General features: G+C 41.1%; 2 protein-coding genes across 2 annotated transcripts; both read left to right on the top strand.

The window, feature by feature from the left end:
• Positions 1–10,191: 10,191 nt before the first annotated feature.
• On the top strand, positions 10,192–15,466 carry LOC135155162 (uncharacterized). Its single transcript, XM_064103973.1, has 4 exons — positions 10,192–10,500; positions 10,713–10,817; positions 10,943–11,152; positions 11,284–15,466. Exons 1-4 carry the CDS (start codon positions 10,291–10,293, stop codon positions 11,731–11,733), a joined length of 975 nt encoding a protein of 324 aa, XP_063960043.1. The 5' UTR covers positions 10,192–10,290; the 3' UTR covers positions 11,734–15,466.
• A 4,619-nt stretch (positions 15,467–20,085) lies between these two features.
• Positions 20,086–21,420, top strand: LOC135155288 (uncharacterized protein F54H12.2-like). The gene has a single exon (XM_064104234.1). The coding sequence runs from the start codon at positions 20,086–20,088 to the stop codon at positions 21,418–21,420; it is 1,335 nt and encodes a 444-aa protein (XP_063960304.1).
• Positions 21,421–21,783: the final 363 nt, after the last annotated feature.

Consider the following 21,783-nt stretch of genomic DNA (forward strand, 5'->3'; position numbering starts at 1 on the left):
TGATATATGCGGGTCCCACAAAGGGAACACCCATTTATCTCTATCTTACAAACAAGCACTACGATGTCGTAACGAATCCCGAGGCGTTTTTGTGTGCTTTCCATTTCTGTGACGAGTGTCAGGAAACTTACCGCGATCCACGCTACCACGAGTGTTGTCGTATGTGTATCGATTGTCAATCGACAACTTGCGATCGCGGTGAATTTCACGACGGGCACACATCTCCCATAGTGTGTGAAAAGTGTGGAATCACATTCATTACAGAACGCTGTTTCGAACTTCATAGTGTCACTCTATTCGAAGGTCAAACGGCGTGTCAACGTAAATTCAAATGCCGGGACTGTGAACGAGTCTTTGATTTGGATGCGCTCGATGGGGACCCCAAAAATCATAACTGTTCAGGCATTTACTGTAAAACCTGTAAAGAGTATGTAGATGGTAGGGTTCATAAGTGTTACATGAAGGTGACCAAAGAGAGTCCCTATTACGTGAACAAAAAATCAAAAAAGAATCAAACACCCGAAGAGGCCAATACCCAATCATCAAAAACCGATAAGAAAGAGAAAGAGCCTCCTGTAAAGAAATACATCTATTTTGACTTCGAGTGTACCCAGGAAACAGGGTTACACGTTCCAAATTTTGTGCATGCGTCATGGGAGTGTACTCGATGTATGGATGACGACAGTCCTAACCCCAATTGTTCGCGTTGTGGTCCACCTGAAAGCAGACAAATTACATTCGAAGGCGATGATACATTAAGTGACTTTTCTTCCTGGTTATTTAGCGAAGATAACAATCATTCAATCGCCCTTGCTCACAATGCCAAGGCGTACGATACATATTTCTTGCTCAACCATTTAGTTTCCAAAGGCATTACACCTCAGGTCATCTTGAACGGTGGTAAAATCATCCAACTAAAAACATCAGACCCTAGTATCGTGATCAAAGATTCATTGAATTTTTTTCAGATGGCGCTTGATAAATTACCGAAAACTTTCGGACTGAAAGAACTAAAGAAGGGGTACTTCCCCCATTTTTTTAACAAGCGCGATAATGCCAACTACATTGGTCCCCTGCCTGACAAAATGCACTATGGGTTTGACAGTATGATGAAAAGGGATCAGGAAGCCTTCTCCGCATGGTATCATGAACTGAAAGAAGAGGGCTATGTATTTGATATGAAGAAGGAATTGCGTGAGTATTGCATCAGTGACGTGCAGATATTACATCAAAGTTGCAAAGTGTTCCGCGGTCACTTTAAAGCACTCACGGCTACTCCGACTAATCCCACAGGCATTGACCCTTTTCTGAAATGTCTTACACTACCCAGCGCTTGCAACCTACTCTATAGAACCAATTACCTACAACCAGGTAAAATTGGTTTAATTCCACAGGATGGTTACACCAGTGCGAAAAAACAATCGATCAGTGCGGGGGAATGGCTCCATCACGAAGCCATAACCAAAGGCATAGACATACAACATGCTTTCAATGGGGGAGAACGCATGGTGCACGGGAGATATGTCGACGGATACTGTGAAATGGGGGAAGAAAAACATGTGTGGGAATTTTTTGGATGTTTTTACCATGGGTGCCGAAAATGTTACGTAAACGATGAACAAGAGAATTTGAGGGTAGGAAAGACAATGAGGGATTTGTACAAGGAAACCATGCATAGAATGGACCTCCTGCGAAGTGCTGGATACATCGTCCATCATACATGGGGTCATGAATGGAAACTTGAAAGGAAAAAACCCGAAGTACTAGAACTAGTCAAACATCTTGCAGACACGTTCCAACACCCCCTCAATCCCCGAGAGTCATTTTTTGGGGGGCGCACTGATGGATGTTCTTTGTTTTACGAAGCCAAACCTGGAGAAAGAATTCTGTACTATGATTTCACAAGTTTATATCCTTACATAAATAAATTCTCAAAATACCCTCTAGGTCATCCAAGGATTATTCTGTCTAACTTTCCATCCCTCGACCGTATTTACGGTTTGGTAAAATGCAAAATCACACCCCCGAACGATCTCTACCACCCCGTGCTACCTTACAGGTCTGGTGGTAAGCTCACATTTCCCCTCTGTCGATCGTGCGCAGATTCATTGAATCAACAAAAGTGTAACCATTCAGATAGGGGAAGAGAGTTGGAAGGCGTCTGGGTTAGTGAAGAGCTAAAAAAGGCTGTAGAGATGGGTTATACCAATTTAAAGATGATTGAAGTTTGGCATTACGATCGATTTACTGTCTATGATAAGACCACACGGACTGGAGGACTTTTCTCTTCATACGTCGATGCATTCATGCGTATCAAACAAGAGTCTTCGGGTTACCCCGCTCACGTGAAAACCCCCGAAGATCGTGAAAAGTATGTCAAAGATTACTTCACTCACGAAGGTATTCTACTCGATCCCGCTAAGATAACCAAAAATCCTGGTTTGAGGGCTATAGCGAAAAACAATCTCAATGTCCTTTGGGGTAAATTTGCAGAAAGGGAAAACATGAAGAAAACGGTGTTTGTAAAAACTACGGATGAATTGTTAAAATACTTTAGAGATGATGGTGTAGAAGTTAAAGATTTGATCGTTCATAACGAAGACTCCATCGAGTTGCATTACACACAGGCAACGGGATTCGTCACGCAGAACTTAAATACCAACATCGTGATAGCCAGTTTCACGACTGCACTAGCGCGACTCAAACTGTATTCTGTATTAGAACAATTAGGTGATAGGGTATTGTACATGGATACCGATAGTGTCGTCTTTAGGACGGATCCTTCTCATGAACACAATGATCCCAAAACCGGGGACTACCTTGGTGATCTTACTGATGAGATAGATCCCAATCTTCAGGAATACATCCAAACTTGGCTATGCGGTGGTCCGAAGAATTATAGTTATCGGACCAATAAAGGTAACACCGTCTGCAAAGTGAGGGGTTTTACCTTAAATGCCGCAAACTCCATGGTAATCAACCATGATAGCCTCAAAGAATTGATTCAAGGTGAGCCTGGTGAATCAATAACGATCAAAGAAAAAAGAATTACAAGAGATGGGAAATCCAAAACAATTCACACTGTTGACTCAAAAAAGGATTACAGAGTTGTGTTCACGAAAAGGGTCCGTCTTCAAGATGAAAACACGTTACCCTATGGTCACAAAGATATTCCATCAGCAGAACATCCCTTATAAACACGGTGTATTTTCACATGGAAAGCCAGTATAGTTGTCAACTTTCGTCTCGATAACATTACCTGAAATAACGATTTTTATCATTATGGGGGACGATAACATTTCTTCAAACGTACAAAAAATGTTTAAAAGAATGCGAATTAATTCTACATCGCAAGTATTGGTCTTTATTCTATTTATATGTACTATTATTGTATCATGCTTCCTCGAATCGTTGGTGTTCGAGGAAACGGGTGACATGGCAGGGTCTTCAAACTATTTAAATAGAACGAATCCTACTGAGTACCTCAGTTCTGTCACAGAATTTTGAAGACGTATGATCGTCATATATATCTACGTAATTTTATTTACGTTATGGAAAGTTTTTATTAGCGATACCAGGATCCCCTTGTATACGGTATAACGTTATTTCATTTTGTGTAGAGTATATGTTAACCACATCTCTCAATTCACGCTCACTTACTGAAGTTACGATTTACATTTTTATATTGTTTTAACACACATAATATATATAATGGACGCACGTCTAAAACACAGTTTTTCTTGTATGGTGGTGGGACCAAGCTTTTCTGGTAAAACACAATTTGTGAAAAAACTTCTTGAAAATGCCTCCAAAATTATCTATCCACCACCGAAAAAAATAATGTGGTTTTATGGCGAATACCAAGCCTGTTATTCGCAAATGCGTGCGTCCATTCCAAACAAATGAAAATTTACCGAATGATTTCAATGATTTTACATCGACCGAAAGGTCGACCTTATTTGTCATAGATGACTTGATGGATACTGCCGCCGACGACAAGAGAGTAGCTGCATTGTTTACAAAGGGTTGTCACCATAGAAACGTTACTGTCATTCCCGGGGGGGGGGCACTCGACCAAAAAAGTGGTAGGGGTGTGCCGCGGGCGAGACAAAAAAACGGGGGCCTTGGAGCGGGCTTATTGTAAAAAGGAGGGTCCTCGGAACGGGCTTCGGAACTACAAATGTTTGTGAAAACGGGGGTCCTTGGAACGGGTCGCCTGCGTGTGCATCCCAATGGAACGAGCATACGTGCATGTAGCTAGCACGGCGCACGGGCGCCAGCGCAGAGGCGATGCTCGCACAGCGCTCTCCGGTCGCTTTTCACCAAAATTGCGGCTCATCGTAGCAGATCAATGCGACTGGAACGGCGTAACGGAAAATATGCGAAGCTTTGGAGCGGGTATCTTTCTTCTTTTTTTCTCGATAAGAAGAAAATACTATGCCTTGGAGCGGCTTTCATTGTTCTTTTTCTCAATAAGACAAAAATGCTATGCCTTGGAACGGAAATTCGAGTGTAAAAATGGGGGTCCCCTCCGCGGCACATACCCACTATGCATTATATACTGAGTGCCCCCCCCCCCCCCCGGGTGTCATTTACATAACCCAGAATTTATTTCACCGTGGTAAAGAGTCGAGGACAATATCACTGAATACGCAATACTATTGTCTTTTTAAAAATTGTAGGGACAAATTACAAATAACGTGTCTAGGCAGACAAATGTGTCCAAGACGTACTAATTTTTTTTCAAGAAGCATATAACGATGCGACAAAAGGTAAATGGGGTTATTTGTTTGTAGACCTCAAACCAGACACACCCGCGGAATTTCGCCTTCGCACGAACATTTTTCCAGGAGAGACCCAATTTGCCTACGTTCCAAAAGTATAAAAAAGCTACAAACTGTCTGCATGATTTAGTTCGATAACGATGTCTCGACGTGTTCAGACCCACGCGGTTCTCCTAAAGACATTGGCACATTGTTCAGCGAAACAGCGACGTCAACTTTTGAAAACTGCGGACAACGGGCTCATCGACGCCATCTGTGAATGTGTATTTAATGTGCTTCGGGGGAACGTAAAACTTTCTGCCAACCATAAACGAACACTGTCCAAACATAAACAGCATCTACGAAAACTAGCAGATCGAAAAACATCTCTGAAGGAAAGAAAAAGAATCATCACACAACGGGGAGGTTTCTTTATACCTCTCGTTTCTCGATTGGTTGGTCCTGTTTTGGGAGCTCTTGCGAACATTGTTACCCCACGTGGAAAATAACATCAAATACGCATGGAAAACACACAAAAAATGGTGTTGGTGCCCCAAGAAACTTTACGAAATTTGCAAACTCCACAACCAACCGTGAACCAACCGTGAGTCAAGTCAACGCCTTAAATGAACAAATAAAAACGGTTCTTGACCGAGACGATCTTGATATATACGGTAAAGCTCAACTTTATTCCCAATACCTACGTCAATATCTTCACGCCACAGACTCTCTCAAACAACCCCTCTCCATAGAACTAAAAGACATTCATCAGTCACCGTCCAGTCCAACACCGAACACGTTACCTGCGTTTAAAGAGGAGAATGCCATAGAGCGTGACATATTACACCATGTGCCGAAACTTTACGTGAAAAGAGCAAAACAACTCTTAGAAAAAATGAAACAGCATAACGATATAGGATGGACAGAACACGGTGAACTCACTCTAAACGATCAACGCGTGGCGGGTACAAACATATGCGACCTGGTCTATGACTTATTCAGAGAACGTCGTGGTTACACACCGAGTGGCAGTGAACATTTTATTCGAGGCTTGGCCAGGATGAATCTTCCCGACACCGTCGTCAGCAACCCCCAGAGGAGGAGCGAACTCCAGCGATTAAAACATGGGATGGAGCCAATCAGTTAATACAAACCCCGGGTGTGTCTACTCCTTTACTATCTAAATCCCCTATCAAGAGATCTAAACGAAATAAAAATCAGTTGAAAAGTCCTCGATCTCCAAATTGGGTACCATTTTAAAAGTCTTTTTACACATGGTTATAATACAGACACGAAACCTCGGTACATAGTTTGATTTTAATGAAGATAGTATTTTTATACCGTGTTTTTACTCGTATGTTTAATCGGTCTCTTTTCATCTACAGTATTTCAAGTGTCGTATTGATAAATGTCTTAAGAATCAAACTATACCCAAACTTTTATTTTCCAAAATGTTTGAGTAAATTCAATGGTCGTTGTACATAGAAATGATGGATTTATTTATAGGATCGTAAAACAATAATTTTATGATTTATTTCGTCTATTTGGTAAAGACAATTCAGTACATGAATCGAAAAACAAACGTTTTGTGATTGCGTGGTAAAATATGCACAAAATATTGTATATAGGAATAACATTTGGATTTTAAGTATTGATAATTGAGTTTATAAGATAGTTATTAAGGAATTTTATTGAACTTAAAGGATAGACCTTTAAAAGATTTTTTTCTTTTCTTTTTTTTCATTTGTAAAAAACAGACGTTGCGTAAATTTGAATAGATTGTAGAAATGAACAAAATGAAGAAATGAACAAAATGAAGAAATGACCAAATGAAGAAATGAACGAAATGAACGAGATGAACAAATTGATATCATGCTTCGATAATTGGTAATTTGAATGAATTTATCGTTCTTTCACTACTTTGACAAGTAGATTTGTATAAGTGAAATAGTTTTTTCACGTGTCATATTCAATTATTTTGATTGTATTTCTTTACAAGAATTTTTAGTGATAGTAGGTTGACGTGTATATGTTTATTTGATGATTTATTATACCCCTAGTTTTAAGACATTTCATTACCTCAATATCGTTTTTCTTCTTCTCTTTCACTCCCTCCACTTACATTATCTCTCCCTTTCTTCATTTCTCTCTCGCTCTCATTTCCTTTCTTTCATTCGATTTGTAAATAATACACAGTGTGAAGAACAAGAAAATTAATTGACAAACGATGTTTTATTTAAATATGATTAAAACGCACAACTTATTACATTGAATACCTTTCTTCTATCTTATTGTATTTATTGTACCGTTGTTTTCCTTCAATGTAATCTTCATATAGAGTGTACGAGAGAAAACGAATACAAGATTACTGTTACATGCGACATCAGTGATAAAAGTGACGAAGAAGATGAGGGGACAAAAGGGGAGGATTTTTACAGGATAGTTGTGAGGTATGCCTATATATATGTGTATTAGAGAAAAGTACAGTGTGGAGAAAAGAATAAAGAAAACATTCCGTGTGAGTAAGTTAAAGTTGAGTATGGACTATGTATAACGAGGAGACATTTTATAAGAGAAATGAAAATAACAACAATGTATGACGGTGTAAGAAAGTAAGAAAAGAGTTAACGGTGTAGGAGAGAGGGAAACTATAACCCGAAGTGAAAAAAGAGAGTCCGTATTTATAGTAGGATAAAAGAGGGGTTGATGCCGTCAGAGAAAAAAAAAAAAAAGGATAACATTTATGAGAAAGAAGAAAAGAGATTACAAATTAAAAGGGGAAGGGGCTTTATAATAATGTATACAAAGATGGAGCCGAATAATGGAGGGTCAATTCATTCAATCGAATGCATAGAAAACGGAGAAGGATGAATCCTTAAAGAAAAGTAAAGACAAGAGAATAATGACGGCGATATGGCCATTCTAAAGGTTCACTCAAGCGTGACGCGCGCACAAAAGAATATGACGTAATATCATTAGCATAACAATGAAGAGTTGAATAGGGGAAATTAGCATAACAATGGAAGAGTTGAATAGGGGTAATTAGCATAACAATGGAAGAATAGTCTGGACAGATAGCCATTGAATAGGGGGTTGATTAGCATAACAATGGAAGAGTAGTCTGGAAGGATGGCCATTGAATAGGGATCATTAGCATAACAATAGCGAGTGCGGAAAGATCGGATGGCCATTGAATAGGGGACATTTAAATAACAATACCGAGTGCGGAAAGATCAGATGGCCATTGAATAGGGGATCATTTAAATAACAATGAGCGCAGTGACGTAGTAATGTTACGTATCTGTTAGAAGGGACGCTTAGTCTCCTTGGCAACGAATCAACAAACAAAAAAATTGAATGGAAGGATTAAAAGAGTGTAATTGTTGGAAAGTAGATTTTGGGCAAAATACTAACAATGTAGAAATAATAAAGTGAAAAAAAGAAGGGAGAGGAAATATGTGTGAACGAGTAAAGAGGAATTTCGACTTACCTGATCTGAGTATATTCAGGTGAGCATGCATTTACATCGGCAAACATATTTCCTTGTCCATATTTACATTGTTGTTTTTAAACAGATTCCATGTCCTCCAAAATTAGTATGACCATATACGCGCATATAGATTGATACAGTGTCCATATTTACAATGTTGTACATATATATATATCCAAAACGGTTAATTAAGCTATCTCATGTTTATAGTCTAATGGAAGATATATACAATATGGTTCTTTTTGTTATTTTTTCTAAATTAAATCGCCTCCTCCACCTCCTCCATTTCCTCCATCTCATTTTCTGAAGCAGATCCCGCTCCAGAGTCCGGCTCGTCCTCTTCCTCGTCCACTTCCTCGTACCCGCCTGACTGTTCCGTCCACGTACTGTCAGAGCCCGAACTTCCAGAGCCCGAACTGTTCCCTGATTCTCCTAAATATCCGGCATTCAAAAGGAATAGGTGCTCTCGTTCTTCTTCATCGCTTATTTCGCATTCCCAATCATCAATAGTGTCTTCTTCATTTTCATCTTTGTAATTTTGTGGATCAAACTGAAAATTTCTTTTTTCCAAGCGGTAAATTTCCTCCGTTTTATTTCGTATTTCCGGGAAATATTCTTCAATTTTATTTAGTTTCTGTAATATGCCTCCGAACCCTATCCAAAATGATGATGCGGATATTATCACAGCCCATTTGTTATGGTCCTGTATGAGATCAGGATTCCGGAGCATTGCTACGGACAGCCTACGATATAAATTAGGAATCGGCTCAAGACTATTAGACCTACTACATGACGACATTAATTCTGTCAAATCATGCTCCGCGTAGGCTCTTTCACTCCTTTTTATCTTAACTGCAACCCAGGTCACAATCTCCAATAGAGTCACGTATTCTATTATTAGCCAAGCTTCTAATTTTTCTTGTGGCGTGTTTTCGCTTATACCTCCAATAAGTGGAATTGGTAGAGCATCCATGGTTAGAGTGTCAACGTTTCAAATAATTCTTGACAAATGAATTTTCTGGGGGTAAAGCAGACTTCTTAATAACTCTTTTTACCGCCTTGGTCGATTTTTCTTGGCAAACATCTTGTCATCTCATCTTCGCTTCAATCGGTAATTTCTCTATTTGGTTAAAAGCTACCATGACTTTTCGAAAAACAACTTTTTCTTTTTTGGTAAAGACCTTTCCTTTGCATCTTCGCTTCAATTGGCAATTTCTCTATTTGGTAAAAAGCTACCATGACTTTTCGAAAAACAACCTTTTCTTTTTTTACAAAGACCTTTTCTTTCGCATCTTCGCTGCAATCGGCAATTTCTCTATTTGGTTAAAAGCTACCATGACTTTTCGAAAAACAACTTTTTCTTTTTTACAAAGACCTTTTCTTTCGCATCTTTGCTTCAATCGGTTATTTCTCTACATGGTTGAAAACAAACTTCTTACGATGACTCGTTTAAAAAACTTTTAATCGTTGGAACAAAACAAAGAATGCAACAACTATTCATCTCATCTTCGCTTCAATCGGTTATTTCTGTACTTGGTTAAAAGCTACCATGACTTATCTAAATACAACTATTGATGGTTGGAACAAAACAAAGAATGCAAGAACTATTCATCTCATCTTCGCTTCAATCAGTTATTTCTGTACTTGGTTAAAAGCTAGCATGACTTTTCGAAAAACAACTTTTGATCGTTGGAACAAACATCTTGTCATCGTATCTTCGCTTCAATCGGTTATTTCTCTACATGAATGAAATCTAACTATTGCTAACGCACAGTTAAACCATGCAAAAACAAGGAATAAACGTTATGAAATGAAAGGATGTGGTCAGTTTGAATGCTAAATATACATTATTTTGATGGTCAATATTTTGATTGTTGCTATGGTCGCACTTACCAACACCAAACCCTGTATAAATTGACTGGAATATAACCCGACGCTATCACAAACGTTCGAGATAGTCACCTAGACACAACGGACTCTGTTGATTCCACGCACAAAGCACCATATTTGTGTATTCTATTTAGAATTTAAAAAAAAATGGCAGAACAGTGGACAAGACAAGACGAACGGGAATTCAAAGAGCTTCGGAGAAATTTTATCGCTGCCACTCAAAGGCGAATGAGGACCGTCCGGCAGCAACAAGAACGAGAAACCCACAGTAGAGAGGCCAGACATGCTCTCTTCAATCTCCAAAGAGATTTGGAAGAGGATGTGGTATCCAGTGCAGAAGACCTTGATGAATTTTCGGTAAGCTTGAGAATAACGTTATACTTTACTATATTGACATATGTTTTCCAAAATTTTTATTGTCGAATGGTACAAATTGTTTATATCAAGCCAACCTTTGTGTAGAATATCAATATGGACACCCTCATGTTCATTCTGTCAGTATGTGTCCAACATTTTTTGAATAAAATGTTATTAAGAGGTCGTTTTCTTGACTTGTTCTCCTCTAATAGTCAATGGATATTGCCTCTTCATCTGGTGTGGTCCCTCCTTTGAACGATGCTCCTACGCAATCCACTATAAACGAGATTATGCGTGGAGAGGAACGGGAAAATGAAGTAAGTAGAATATGTATTTTCCGTGTCGAGTAATATTCTCTGAGTCTACATCCTCTTTTAAATTCAACAAAGTTATCATTAGACATTGATCTTTTATTCCTGTTACGATATTTTGTTTATCTTAGATCACCAATCAGTCATCTACCCCAGCCAGCCAAAGTTCATCGATTCCTGATGAGGTTCTTCTCGACGCGTACGCAGCTATGGAAGATGATTCAAACGTTGAAGCGTCGGGAGATGAACAAGGGGGTGAACCCACTACTGAGAATGACTCAATCGTCGAAGAAGAGGAAGAGGAATCTGCGCGAAGACCCATTACTACCGAACGTCTTGCGGTAAGTTAAATGTGTGATTTGAAACTAATCGTTATTTGTCATCCATGACGGATCCCATTCTTGTGTTTCTCCACATTTCAATTTGAACTACATGAATTGATTTCCCTTACATGTTACCTTTTTTTTTATAGGAGCTGATCGAACGATTCTATAACATCGTAGGGCGAGAGGAGAGGGCGGCACCCCGATTTGCCGGACGTGTCTTCGACTACGATGTTAACGTCCGTCCGCTGACTCCGCTACTAGACCAGACCTCTCCGGAGAATGTAGTTTCTGCATTGTTATTAAGTATTATAAGAAACATGACCGTGCAATTTGAAGATCACGATCTGATAGGTTTTGTGATATCTTCGCCCTCTTTGAGCCAGGATATCGGCATTCCTTTGACTCGCTACGATCAATTTTCGTTGGATCGACTTTTAACCCTTTTGGAACAACTCATTCAATCGAACGAACAAGTTTTTCTCTTTGAAGGGGGATTCTCAATCAGAGTAATCCACATCAAAACGCTACAAGGGGGCGAAATAAAGAAAATACCCTGCCACTTAACAAGTTCATCAACAACAAACGTCGATTCTTAAAAATTGAAAATAAAGATGAACTTTGTTGCGCGCGTGCTTTGGTTGTTGCCATGGCACATGTTGATAAACACAACAACCCCTTGCACTATAAAAAGATTAGGCGACCGCAAGGACAATTGCAAGAAAATGAGGCGCGTTTATTACATTAAAAAGCGGAGGTCCAAGAAGGCAGATGTGGTATTCCTGAGATAGAAAAATTTCAGGAACACCTTCGCTCACAGGGTTATCAGATCGTAGTCTACGGTACCACCACCAAACATGGTCTTCTCTACAAAGGCCAACCAAATAATAAGATGCTTATCCTTTTTTTACATAATAATCATTACGATGTTATTCTTAGCTTGCCTGCGTTTTTAGGCAAGAGTTATTTTTGTACAATTTGTTTTAAGGGGTATGACGCGGAAGAGAGACATAGATGTATTAATAGTTGTAACTGCTGCAAGAAAAATGTAGGTTGTGAGTTCGAAGCTTGGGTGACGTGTGAAACTTGTAAAAGAGCTTTCAAAAGTCAGACATGTTTCGATCGTCATCGTGAGAAAAAATCGCAATCAAAATCAATTTGTGAAAAGGTGTTCAAGTGTAAATGCGAAGTCATCTTGGACACTCGTTTCAAAGACCCCAAAATACATGAATGCGATAAACGGTATTGTGAGCGATGTCGTGCCTACGTCGTGAAAGAGAATCATCAGTGTTTCATGCAACCACTACCAGATGCGCAAAAAGCGAAGAAAAAAACGAAGAAAACCAAAGGGGATGAAAAAACAGTTGAAAAGCAAATGTTCATCTTCTTCGATTTGAATGTCGACAAGACGTTAAAATCGATGAAAACCAGCACGGGCCTGTCTATAAGCACATTCCAAACCTATGCGTTGCACAACGCGTGTGTGAGGATTGCGTCATGTTAAAAGATGAAGCCTGTGCCAGGTGCGGTATTCGAGAGCACATTTTTAGGGGGAATGACACTGTCGATACATTTTGCGATTGGCTTTTAGGGGTAACGAACATGACGGAGTCATCGCTATCGCTCACAATGCTCGTTCTTACGATGCGCAGTTTATTCAAGATTACTGCTTCCGAAATGCCATCGCTCCAGATGTAATCTTGAATGGCTCTAAACTCCTATGTTTAACCGTAGGTAAGGTAAAGGTCATTGACTCTCTCAGCTTTTTAGCCATGCCATTGTCCGCGTTCCCTGCCACCTTTGACCTATCAGAGTTGAAGAAAGGGTTTTTTCCTCACCTGTTTAACAAACTAGAAAACCAAGAGTACGTTGGTGCAGTACCCGAACAAGCCTACTTTGATCCAGATGGGATGTCCGATGACAAGAGGAGAGAGTTCCAAGAGTGGTATGAAAAACACAAAAATTATAGATTTGATCTGCAAAAGGAATTGCTGGAATATTGCCAGACAGATGTTCAAATCCTGACTGAGGGGTGCATGCGTTTTAGATCGCATTTTATGAGTGTCACTGGGGGTATAGACCCTTTCAAAAACGTGACCATTGCTGCCGCATGTAATGTTGTATTTCGGACTCGATTTTTGAAACCCAATACAATCGGACTCATCCTTAATAGAGGTTACAGAAACAATGACAGACACTCTATTGCTGCCCTGAAATGGTTGAAATGGGTAAGCTTCCACGAGGGTATTGAAATTCAGCATGCGCGAAATGGAGGGGAATATCAAATTGGGGGGTACAAAGTAGATGGCTACCATTCAGCTACAAAAACGTGTTATGAATTCTTAGGCGACATTTGGCATGGGTGTCTAAAATGTTATAAAAGAAGAGATACTCTTGTACCGGATTCAAGCAACACGGTACAAGATGTGTATGATTATACTATGCTACGGTTGCACGCATTGCGAAAACTGGGATACAGAGTGGTTGTAATGTGGGAATGTGATTTCAACAAAATGAAAAAGGAAAACTCGGGGCTAAGGGATTTTTTGACAAGACTTAACATTGTAGAGCCACTTGAACCAAGGCATGCATTTTATGGAGGGAGGACCAATGCCATTAAACTATTTCATCGAGTTCAGGGCGCCGAAAGGATTCAATACATTGACGTCTGTAGCCTCTATCCTTGGGTATGCAAATACGCAAACTTCCCTATAGGTCATCCTACTATCATCACCGAAAATTTCAAACCCCTTGGTCACTTTTTCGGTCTGGTGAAATGTAAAATGATTCCACCAAGAGGGTTATTTCATCCTGTCCTTCCTTATCGCAATTCAGGTGGTAAGTTGTTGTTTCCACTCTGTCGTACCTGTGTGGAGCAGCAGCAGACACAGCGCTGCGAACATAACGATGAGGAAAGGACTCTATCCGCAACCTGGGTCACAGAGGAAATAAAAAAAGCTCTTGACTTGGGCTATCGTGTGGGGGAGGTGTACGAGGTATGGCATTACTCCAACACATCGCATTACGATCCACATTCACAAACGGGAGGACTCTTCATCGAGTACATTAATTTGTTTTTGAAGGTCAAACAGGAAGCAAGTGGGTGGCCAAAAGAATGTCGTTCGGAAGATGTTGTGCCCACCCTACACATTGAAAAAGAAAGACAAAAATACGTAAAGAATTACCATGAAAAGGAGGGTATACTTTTGGATCCGGCAGCCATCAGGACAAACAAAGGTTTGAGGGCAGTAGCCAAGATTTGTTTGAATAGCTTTTGGGGAAAATTCGGACAAAGAAATAATCTTCCAAAAACCCGTTATTTCACACAACCTGAAGAGTTCTTCCAGCATATCACCAATCCTAGATTGAACATAAAGCACATAGATTTCCCCAACGAAAACATGGCGCAAGTGCAGCATGAGGAAGAAGAAGATTTTCTAGAAGTACTTCCTAACACAAACGTCGTAGTGGCTGCTTTCACCACGTGTTATGCGAGACTCAAACTGTACAGCTACCTCGAGCAACTGCAACAGCGCGTGCTCTATTTTTATACTGATTCCATTATATACCTCACAAACGACACCATGACAGACATCCCAACAGGTAACTACCTCGGTGACATGACCGACGAATTAGAAAAGGATTTTGGACAAGGAAGCTACATTACTGAAATCTATGCCCTTGGACCAAAAAATTACACATACAAAGTGTATTCCTCGAAAAAGAAAAGCGAAGTTGTGGGTAGCTGTAAAGTGAGAGGCATAACACTGAATTGCAGGAACGCAAAATTGGTCAACTTTGAAACTTGCGCTGAAAAGCGCGTAAACGTACACAAGGCATTGTTACTCGTACGGAAACCAAAGAGCATCGTCTTGTTTACGACAAGCGCGTGAGAGTGGACAACTTTCGTACCATTCCTTACGGTTTCTGAAATTCTTTTCCTTTTATCTTACCTTTCTTTTTCTTCTATCATTTTTTTTCTTTCACATAAACCTTTATTCTTCTTGTGCTATCCTTAGTTTTCATTTTTTAAAGCGATTATTTTTGTGTGTGTTAATGTACAGTATATTTATTTTTGTTAAAGTATTATATATTTTTATACCATGCCAGTCTTGTCAAATAAACATTACAATCTGTTTGAATTTTATGGTGGATGGTACCTTGCGCGTTTCTCAATGTCAGAAGCTAAAATGCAAAACAAGGAAAGTCCTACTACGATTATTTTTTCTTACTCAACGATGATGTTAGAAGTTAACGATAAATACAACGATCAATGCACTCCTAATACTGTCAAGTAATTACGAAAATAAAGAAAAGCAAGTGTTGAATATGAATGAACTATTGTCATTTATCTTTTTTTTTTTTTGTTATCGATGAAATACAGAATGAATATGTGTGTTTGTGGGAGAAGTTGAAATAAACGGAGGCAATTAGAGACGGAGTGAAAAATTACATGAATTTCTGGACGAATGCGTGAGATCGTGTCTAAGAAGATGAGTATAAAAGCATGTGATTTGGAAGAGGGTGGTTATTTGAGAGAATGGACGTTCGCTGGAAGCATCCTTTTACAGCTCTAATCGCGGGACCGACGGGGTGTGGTAAAACGCAATTTGTGACGAAGCTCCTTAAACATCATGAACAGTTGGTGGATAAACCTTTTGAAAAGATCATTTGGTGTTATGGTGAATATCAGAGGGGTTATGCTGATATGGCGAGGGATATGCCATTTATTGAACTTCAGGAGGGTATTCCTTCAGATTTGGAGGGGATATTTGACCGCGAGCAGTCCAATTTGATCATCTTGGATGATTTGATGTCCCAGGCAAATCAAGATCAGAGGGTGTCGCATCTTTTCACTAAAGGTAGTCATCATCGTAATCTTTCCGTCATATAATCAGCCAGAATCTCTTTCACCAGGGAAAAGAGAGTAGAACCATCAGTCTCAATGCCCACTACATCATCTTATTTAAAAATCCACGCGACTCTTCCCAGATTGTTCACTTGGCAAAGCAAATCTATTCTCAAAATGGAAAATGTTTACAAGAAGCCTATAAAGACGCCACCAGTAAACCGTACGGATACCTCATGATAGACTTGAAGCCAGATACGGAGGATCAAATTCGTTTGCGCACCAATATCTTTCCGGGTGAGAAAAATGTGGTGTATGTGATGAAATGATTGGTAATACTTCTATCATTGTATAAAATCAGAGGTATCGGCCGCTCCATCGTCACTCTCCTAATATAAAACAACGTGAATGCACGCATCTTTTCATTCGACATGTCTCAGAGGATGAAGAAGAACGCTCCTTATCTACATGTCCTGGCGGGTGGAAGTCCTATACAAAGAAAAGGAGTACTGCAAGGAGCCAAAAAGGACTTGATCGAGACCCTGTGTGAATGTGCCCTCAATATTCTCCACGGTAACGTTTCTCTCTCCAACAGTGAGAAAAAGAAGCTGCATTGTCATAAGAACACCTTACGGAGTCTGTGTAACAGAAAAATTGCACTAAGTAAAAAGAAGAAAAAACTGCTGAACCAGAAGGGTGGATTTTTACCAGCACTGATTGCTCCTATTGTTGCCAGTTTGGTGGGGGATTTTGGCATCCGCGGCATCCGCTTGGGTATTCAACGCAGACGACAACGACGTACAAAGAAATAATGACCATGCATTATGCAAAAAAGATGGTGTTGGTACCTCATGAAACCGTTCAGCAAATGCATTCTTCTCATCAGCAGACTCTCAACCCTACTTACCAAGGCCTGTCCGGATTGGATGAACAGATGCAGACCATCTTACGTCGTCGAGATATTCCGAAAGATGAAAGAGCAAAACTCTACGAACAAGCATTACTGGGTTATATCAACATGCATCAGAAACTAAATCAACCTCTGGCTGTAACGGTGGAGACTTCATCCACCCCCAGTCACAATCATCGCAAAGTAATATGCCAGACCCCTCTATTCTTTCTCGGACATCCACGTGGACACAGCGTGTGAAAGACAGCGTACCTAAAACGCTGGTACGGAAAGCGGAACAGCTCATGCGCCTATTAGAAGGAGCGTCCTCTGTAGCTTTCACCGAAAAAGGAGAGTTGGAGTTCAAAGGAAAAGTCGTAGAAGGAACGCATGTTGTGGACCTTGTCAATGATGTGTTGAGGAAAAGAAAGTCCTATTCTCCGAGAGGATGGCAGACATTTGCCCAAGCCTTGGTCACGTTGCATCCTCCCCGGGAACTGGTAGGAAATGAAGACAGGTGGAAATTCATACAGCAGCTAATGAATTCGTCCCAATTGTTATTTTCCCCTGGAACAAAGAAGCAGAGTGAGAAAAGGGAAGACCCTGTCACCACTCAACCAGAGATATTTGCTTCAGCGGATCACCTACCTCCTCGGAAAAGACGTCGTGCCAAACGGAAGACCTCATCTCGCTGGACTCCCTATTGATATATCCAGGTATTCTTCCATTCTAGTCATTTCAAAGAACTACGGATACGAAGCAACATGGGTTGCTGGCCCCCATCTTGGAAATTTGAAGTTAAACGTATCAGGTGCGCGTTGGCTTGTTGCAAAGGAAACGTAAACATAAAAGTGATAGAAACAGCAGTCGATGGAAAAAATCCTGGAAGAACTGTATTACGATCCGGAGCATCCCGCAAGTTTTGGTGGTGTCGATGTTGTCTACCGAGCAGCGAAAAAGCGAAATGGAGATATCACCAAGGAACAAGTGCAGAGATGGTTGATGGAACAACCGACATACACCTTACACAAACCACTTTGTCGTCGTTTCAAAAGAAATAGAGTTATCGTGTATGGCATTGATCATCAATGGCAAGTGGATCTGGTCGATATGCAGGCCCTCTCACGTAAAAATAAGGGAATCAAGTATCTCCTGACCTGTATAGACATATTTTCCAAGTACGCCTGGGTCGTTCCTCTGAAAGATAAAAAGGGTCCAACTCTTGTCCAGGCATTTCAACAAATACTGAAAGAAGGACGGAAGCCTCACAAACTGCAATCCGACAAAGGGGGTGAATTCATCAACAGACCGTTCCAACAGCTCCTAAAGGAGGAAGGAATCCACTTTTTTACGACCCAGAACGAAGCAACAAAAGCGAGTGTCGCTGAAAGATTCAATAAAACGCTCAAAGGCAGGATGTTCAAGTATTTCACCAGTAAAAACACTCGTAAGTACATAGATGTACTACCCAAACTAGTGTCTGCATACAATAAGAGAAAGCATTCCAGCATCGGACGACCCCCTGTGGAAGTGAAAGCTACCAACGAAAAAGATGTCTGGTTAACTCTGTATGGAGACAGGTCCGTGGCCATAAGCAGGCGACCAAAATTTAAGGTGGGAGATAAAGTTCGACTTTCCATGGCAACGTAAACCTTCAGAAAAGGTTATCTTCCAAAGTGGACGGAGGAGATCTTCACTGTGAGTCAGATTGTAAGAAGAAGACCCCTAGTCTACAGAGTCCAAGATTTCAGCGGGGAGCATATCGATGGAACTTTCTACGAAGATGAATTGTAGAAAATCGTTCCACCCAACGATGAAATTTACAAGATCGAACGAATTCTACATACGCGAAAGAGGGGGAAAAGTGACTGAATATTTCGTAAAGTGGTGGGGGTATCCAGACAAGTTCAACAGCTATGTCACTGATATTGTCAGTTTGAAATAAAAGAGCACATCCTACATCAAACTTGATTAGTTGGTTCATCATGGCTAAGACAACAGCATCGTCCTTTTACCTCACCTTACCGAGTAACAGTTCGCTTGGCGACTATCCTGAGAACACATTGGCACATTTTAAGGTTAAACTCCCTTATACCGTTTTACTCGAAGGTGAATGGGAGGCTGGGCTTGTGGAAATGCACTACCCGAATAGGTGGTTCAACGTCCATAGCTCCTACCAACAATCCATGATTCTCTTTTCGGGCAATGGCGGACAGAGCTGGGACGAACATCGCATCCCAAACGGTCATTACAGCGATATTCGAGCATTGTTGACTCTGGTCGTACCCAAAGAACTCCGAAGGGCTGTTGAATTTGAATACAACCCACATTCCAGCGTGGTGACGTTGCTCACCCATGACCCATTTTACAGGGTCAAATTGATAGGAGGAATAGCCACCATGTTGGGTTTTCCCGATGGAACCTCGATGGCCGGACCGTTAAAAGCCAAGTTACCCGTCGACATGATGATGATTCATGCCTTGTACGTCTATACGGATATCGTCGAGCATCAGATTGTGGGGGACACACGAGCCCCATTGTTACGTGTCGTGCAAGTCAAGGAAAGGCATGGGAACGATGTGACGGTCAATTTTGAGGTTCCACATTATCTTCCAGTCTCAAAGAAACTTTTCAACGTGATGGAGATCGATATAACGGATGCCACGGGTCATAGAATCCCATTTCAACGAGGAAGAGTGGTTGTCAAACTACATCTTAGAAAGAGCGCTCCCTCATTGTTAAGATAATCAGAGAGTGCAGGATGACGTCAACACATTACGTCTCTCCCCAGGTTTACACCGATTACTATACGCAACGCAGCAAGGATTCGGAATCGGTGGTTTACTCGCCAGAGGACTTCGAGCAGCCATCCCTTTCATAAAACCTTTGGTAAAAAGAGGAAGCCAAGCTGTCGTAAAAAAAGCATTAAAGAAAGGAACTAAGTCATTGTCACGTAAGATGGTGAATGCTGGAATAGACTATGCCGCTGGAACTCTGAACGACCGCCTCGGTAAACATATTGATGACAGAGTACCTCCAAAAAAGAGACGACGGATTAACCAATCGCGTCGTAGAAACATCCAACAGGGACAAACCAGGACTGCGAATAAAAGAAGAAAACCAGCCAAACGCTCGGGCAGTCGTAAACGAACCATCGCCAAGGCAAGAACTCGCGACATTTTCGATAATTAACCATCTGAAAAGCAAACGACCATGGCCTTTGTACACAATGATTCATGCGAATGTGTCAAATCGGAGTTGGATCTTTTTACCGTTCCTCCTACCCAGACCAGTATTGAACATGGTCAATGGGTAGAGTACCACCCTCTCGCTCAATTTTCGGATGGAGGACCTATCGAGTTTCATATCTCTGGATCCGGAACCGAATACTTGGATCTCTCTCAGACGCAAATCTACGTGAAAGCCAAGGTAGTCCATCACGACGGGACAAATTTGGTAGCGGAAGATCAGGTTGCTCCCGTAAATCTCTTCCTCCACTCCCTCTTTTCTCAAGTGGATGTGAGCCTCAACGATCGCGTGATCACGCCGTCGACACCAACTTACCCCTACCGGGCCATGATCGAAAGTTTACTCCAATATGGAACCGAAGCCAAGGAAAGTCAACTTACTTCCGCTCTTTTCTTCAAAGACACGCCCGGTCACATGGACCAGGCTAACCCTCTCGAACCAGGCAACGATGTTAACCAAGGATTGAAGAAGAGACACACGTACATTAAAGGGTCAAACAGCTTCGAATTGATAGGACCTCTCCATTGTAATCTATTCTTCCAGCCTAAGCACCTGTTGAATGGGGTTGATCTGCGAGTGAAGCTGATACGGAGCAAAGAAGAATTCTGCCTTATGTCTTCGGCCAATCAACCGTCATTCAAAGTAGTCATTCAGGATTGCTCCCTCTTCGTCAGAAAAGTTAAAGTCTCCCCCTCGGTCATGCTTGGACATGGCAAAACACTGGAAAGAGGAACTGCCAAGTACCCTGTACGTCGTGTCATGTGCAAGGTCCTATCGGTACCCCAGGGAGAACTGACGCTGCAGCAAGACCATCTCTTCCTTGGACAGATACCCCAACGTCTCATCATTGGTTGTGTGGACAACAGGGCATTCAGCGGAAACTACACCCTCAACCCCTACAACTTTCATCATTTTGATGTAAACTACGTCTCCCTCTACGTTGATGGAACACAGGTCCCATTCAAACCACTGACCCCGGAATACGGTCTTGTGTCAGGATTAGGATCTATCAGATCCTACCAGACACTCTTCTCGGGAACGGATAAAATGTTCAAAGATTCTGGCAATAACATCAGTCGAGAGGATTACGACAGAGGTTACGCACTCTATGCATTTGATCTCTCTCCAGACTTGTCGTCGGGCCAGCACTTCAACCTAAAGAAGCAGGGAAATCTTCGTCTAGAGATGCACTTCAGGAAAAGCATCCCAAGTGGAGTCAACATCGTCGTCTACGCCGAGTTCGACAACATACTGGAGATTGATAGAGCTCGCAACATTCTCTTTGATTATTCAGTGTGAGGAGGTTCAAGATGAATACCGTAGACATCGAACGTATCTTGATTAATGACAAGGCAACGAGAGGACTATTTCAAGGTGTTTATCCATCCGATCGCCTAAGAATCAATTTTGTACCGAGACCATCGGCTTACGTGATCAACCTCGACCCTGCTCGTGAACCTGGAAGTCATTGGATCGCTATTTATTTTGATGAACGTGGTCATTCGGAATATTTTGATTCATACGGTATGTCACCCACTACGTCAACCATCAGGACTTTTTTGCAAATACACACCGAGGGTCCCTCAACATGGAATACTCGCAAACTTCAAGGAAATTTGTCAACCGTGTGTGGACAATACGTCATCTTCTTCTTGACATATC

Source organism: Lytechinus pictus, chromosome 8, assembly GCF_037042905.1.
Source record: "Lytechinus pictus isolate F3 Inbred chromosome 8, Lp3.0, whole genome shotgun sequence".
NCBI lineage: Eukaryota > Metazoa > Echinodermata > Echinoidea > Temnopleuroida > Toxopneustidae > Lytechinus > Lytechinus pictus.

What these genes read in the sequence shown, in the direction of transcription:
- LOC135155162 (XM_064103973.1), top strand. Translation starts at nt 10,291, where the DNA reads ATGGCAGAACAGTGGACAAGACAAGACGAACGGGAATTCAAAGAGCTT. An exon ending in GAGAGGAACGGGAAAATGAA is followed by an intron (nt 10,818 to 10,942) that starts GTAAGTAGAATA and finishes TGTTTATCTTAG; the next exon opens with ATCACCAATCAGTCATCTAC. An exon ending in TTACTACCGAACGTCTTGCG is followed by an intron (nt 11,153 to 11,283) that starts GTAAGTTAAATG and finishes TTTTTTTTATAG; the next exon opens with GAGCTGATCGAACGATTCTA.
- LOC135155288 (XM_064104234.1), top strand. Translation starts at nt 20,086, where the DNA reads ATGGCCTTTGTACACAATGATTCATGCGAATGTGTCAAATCGGAGTTG.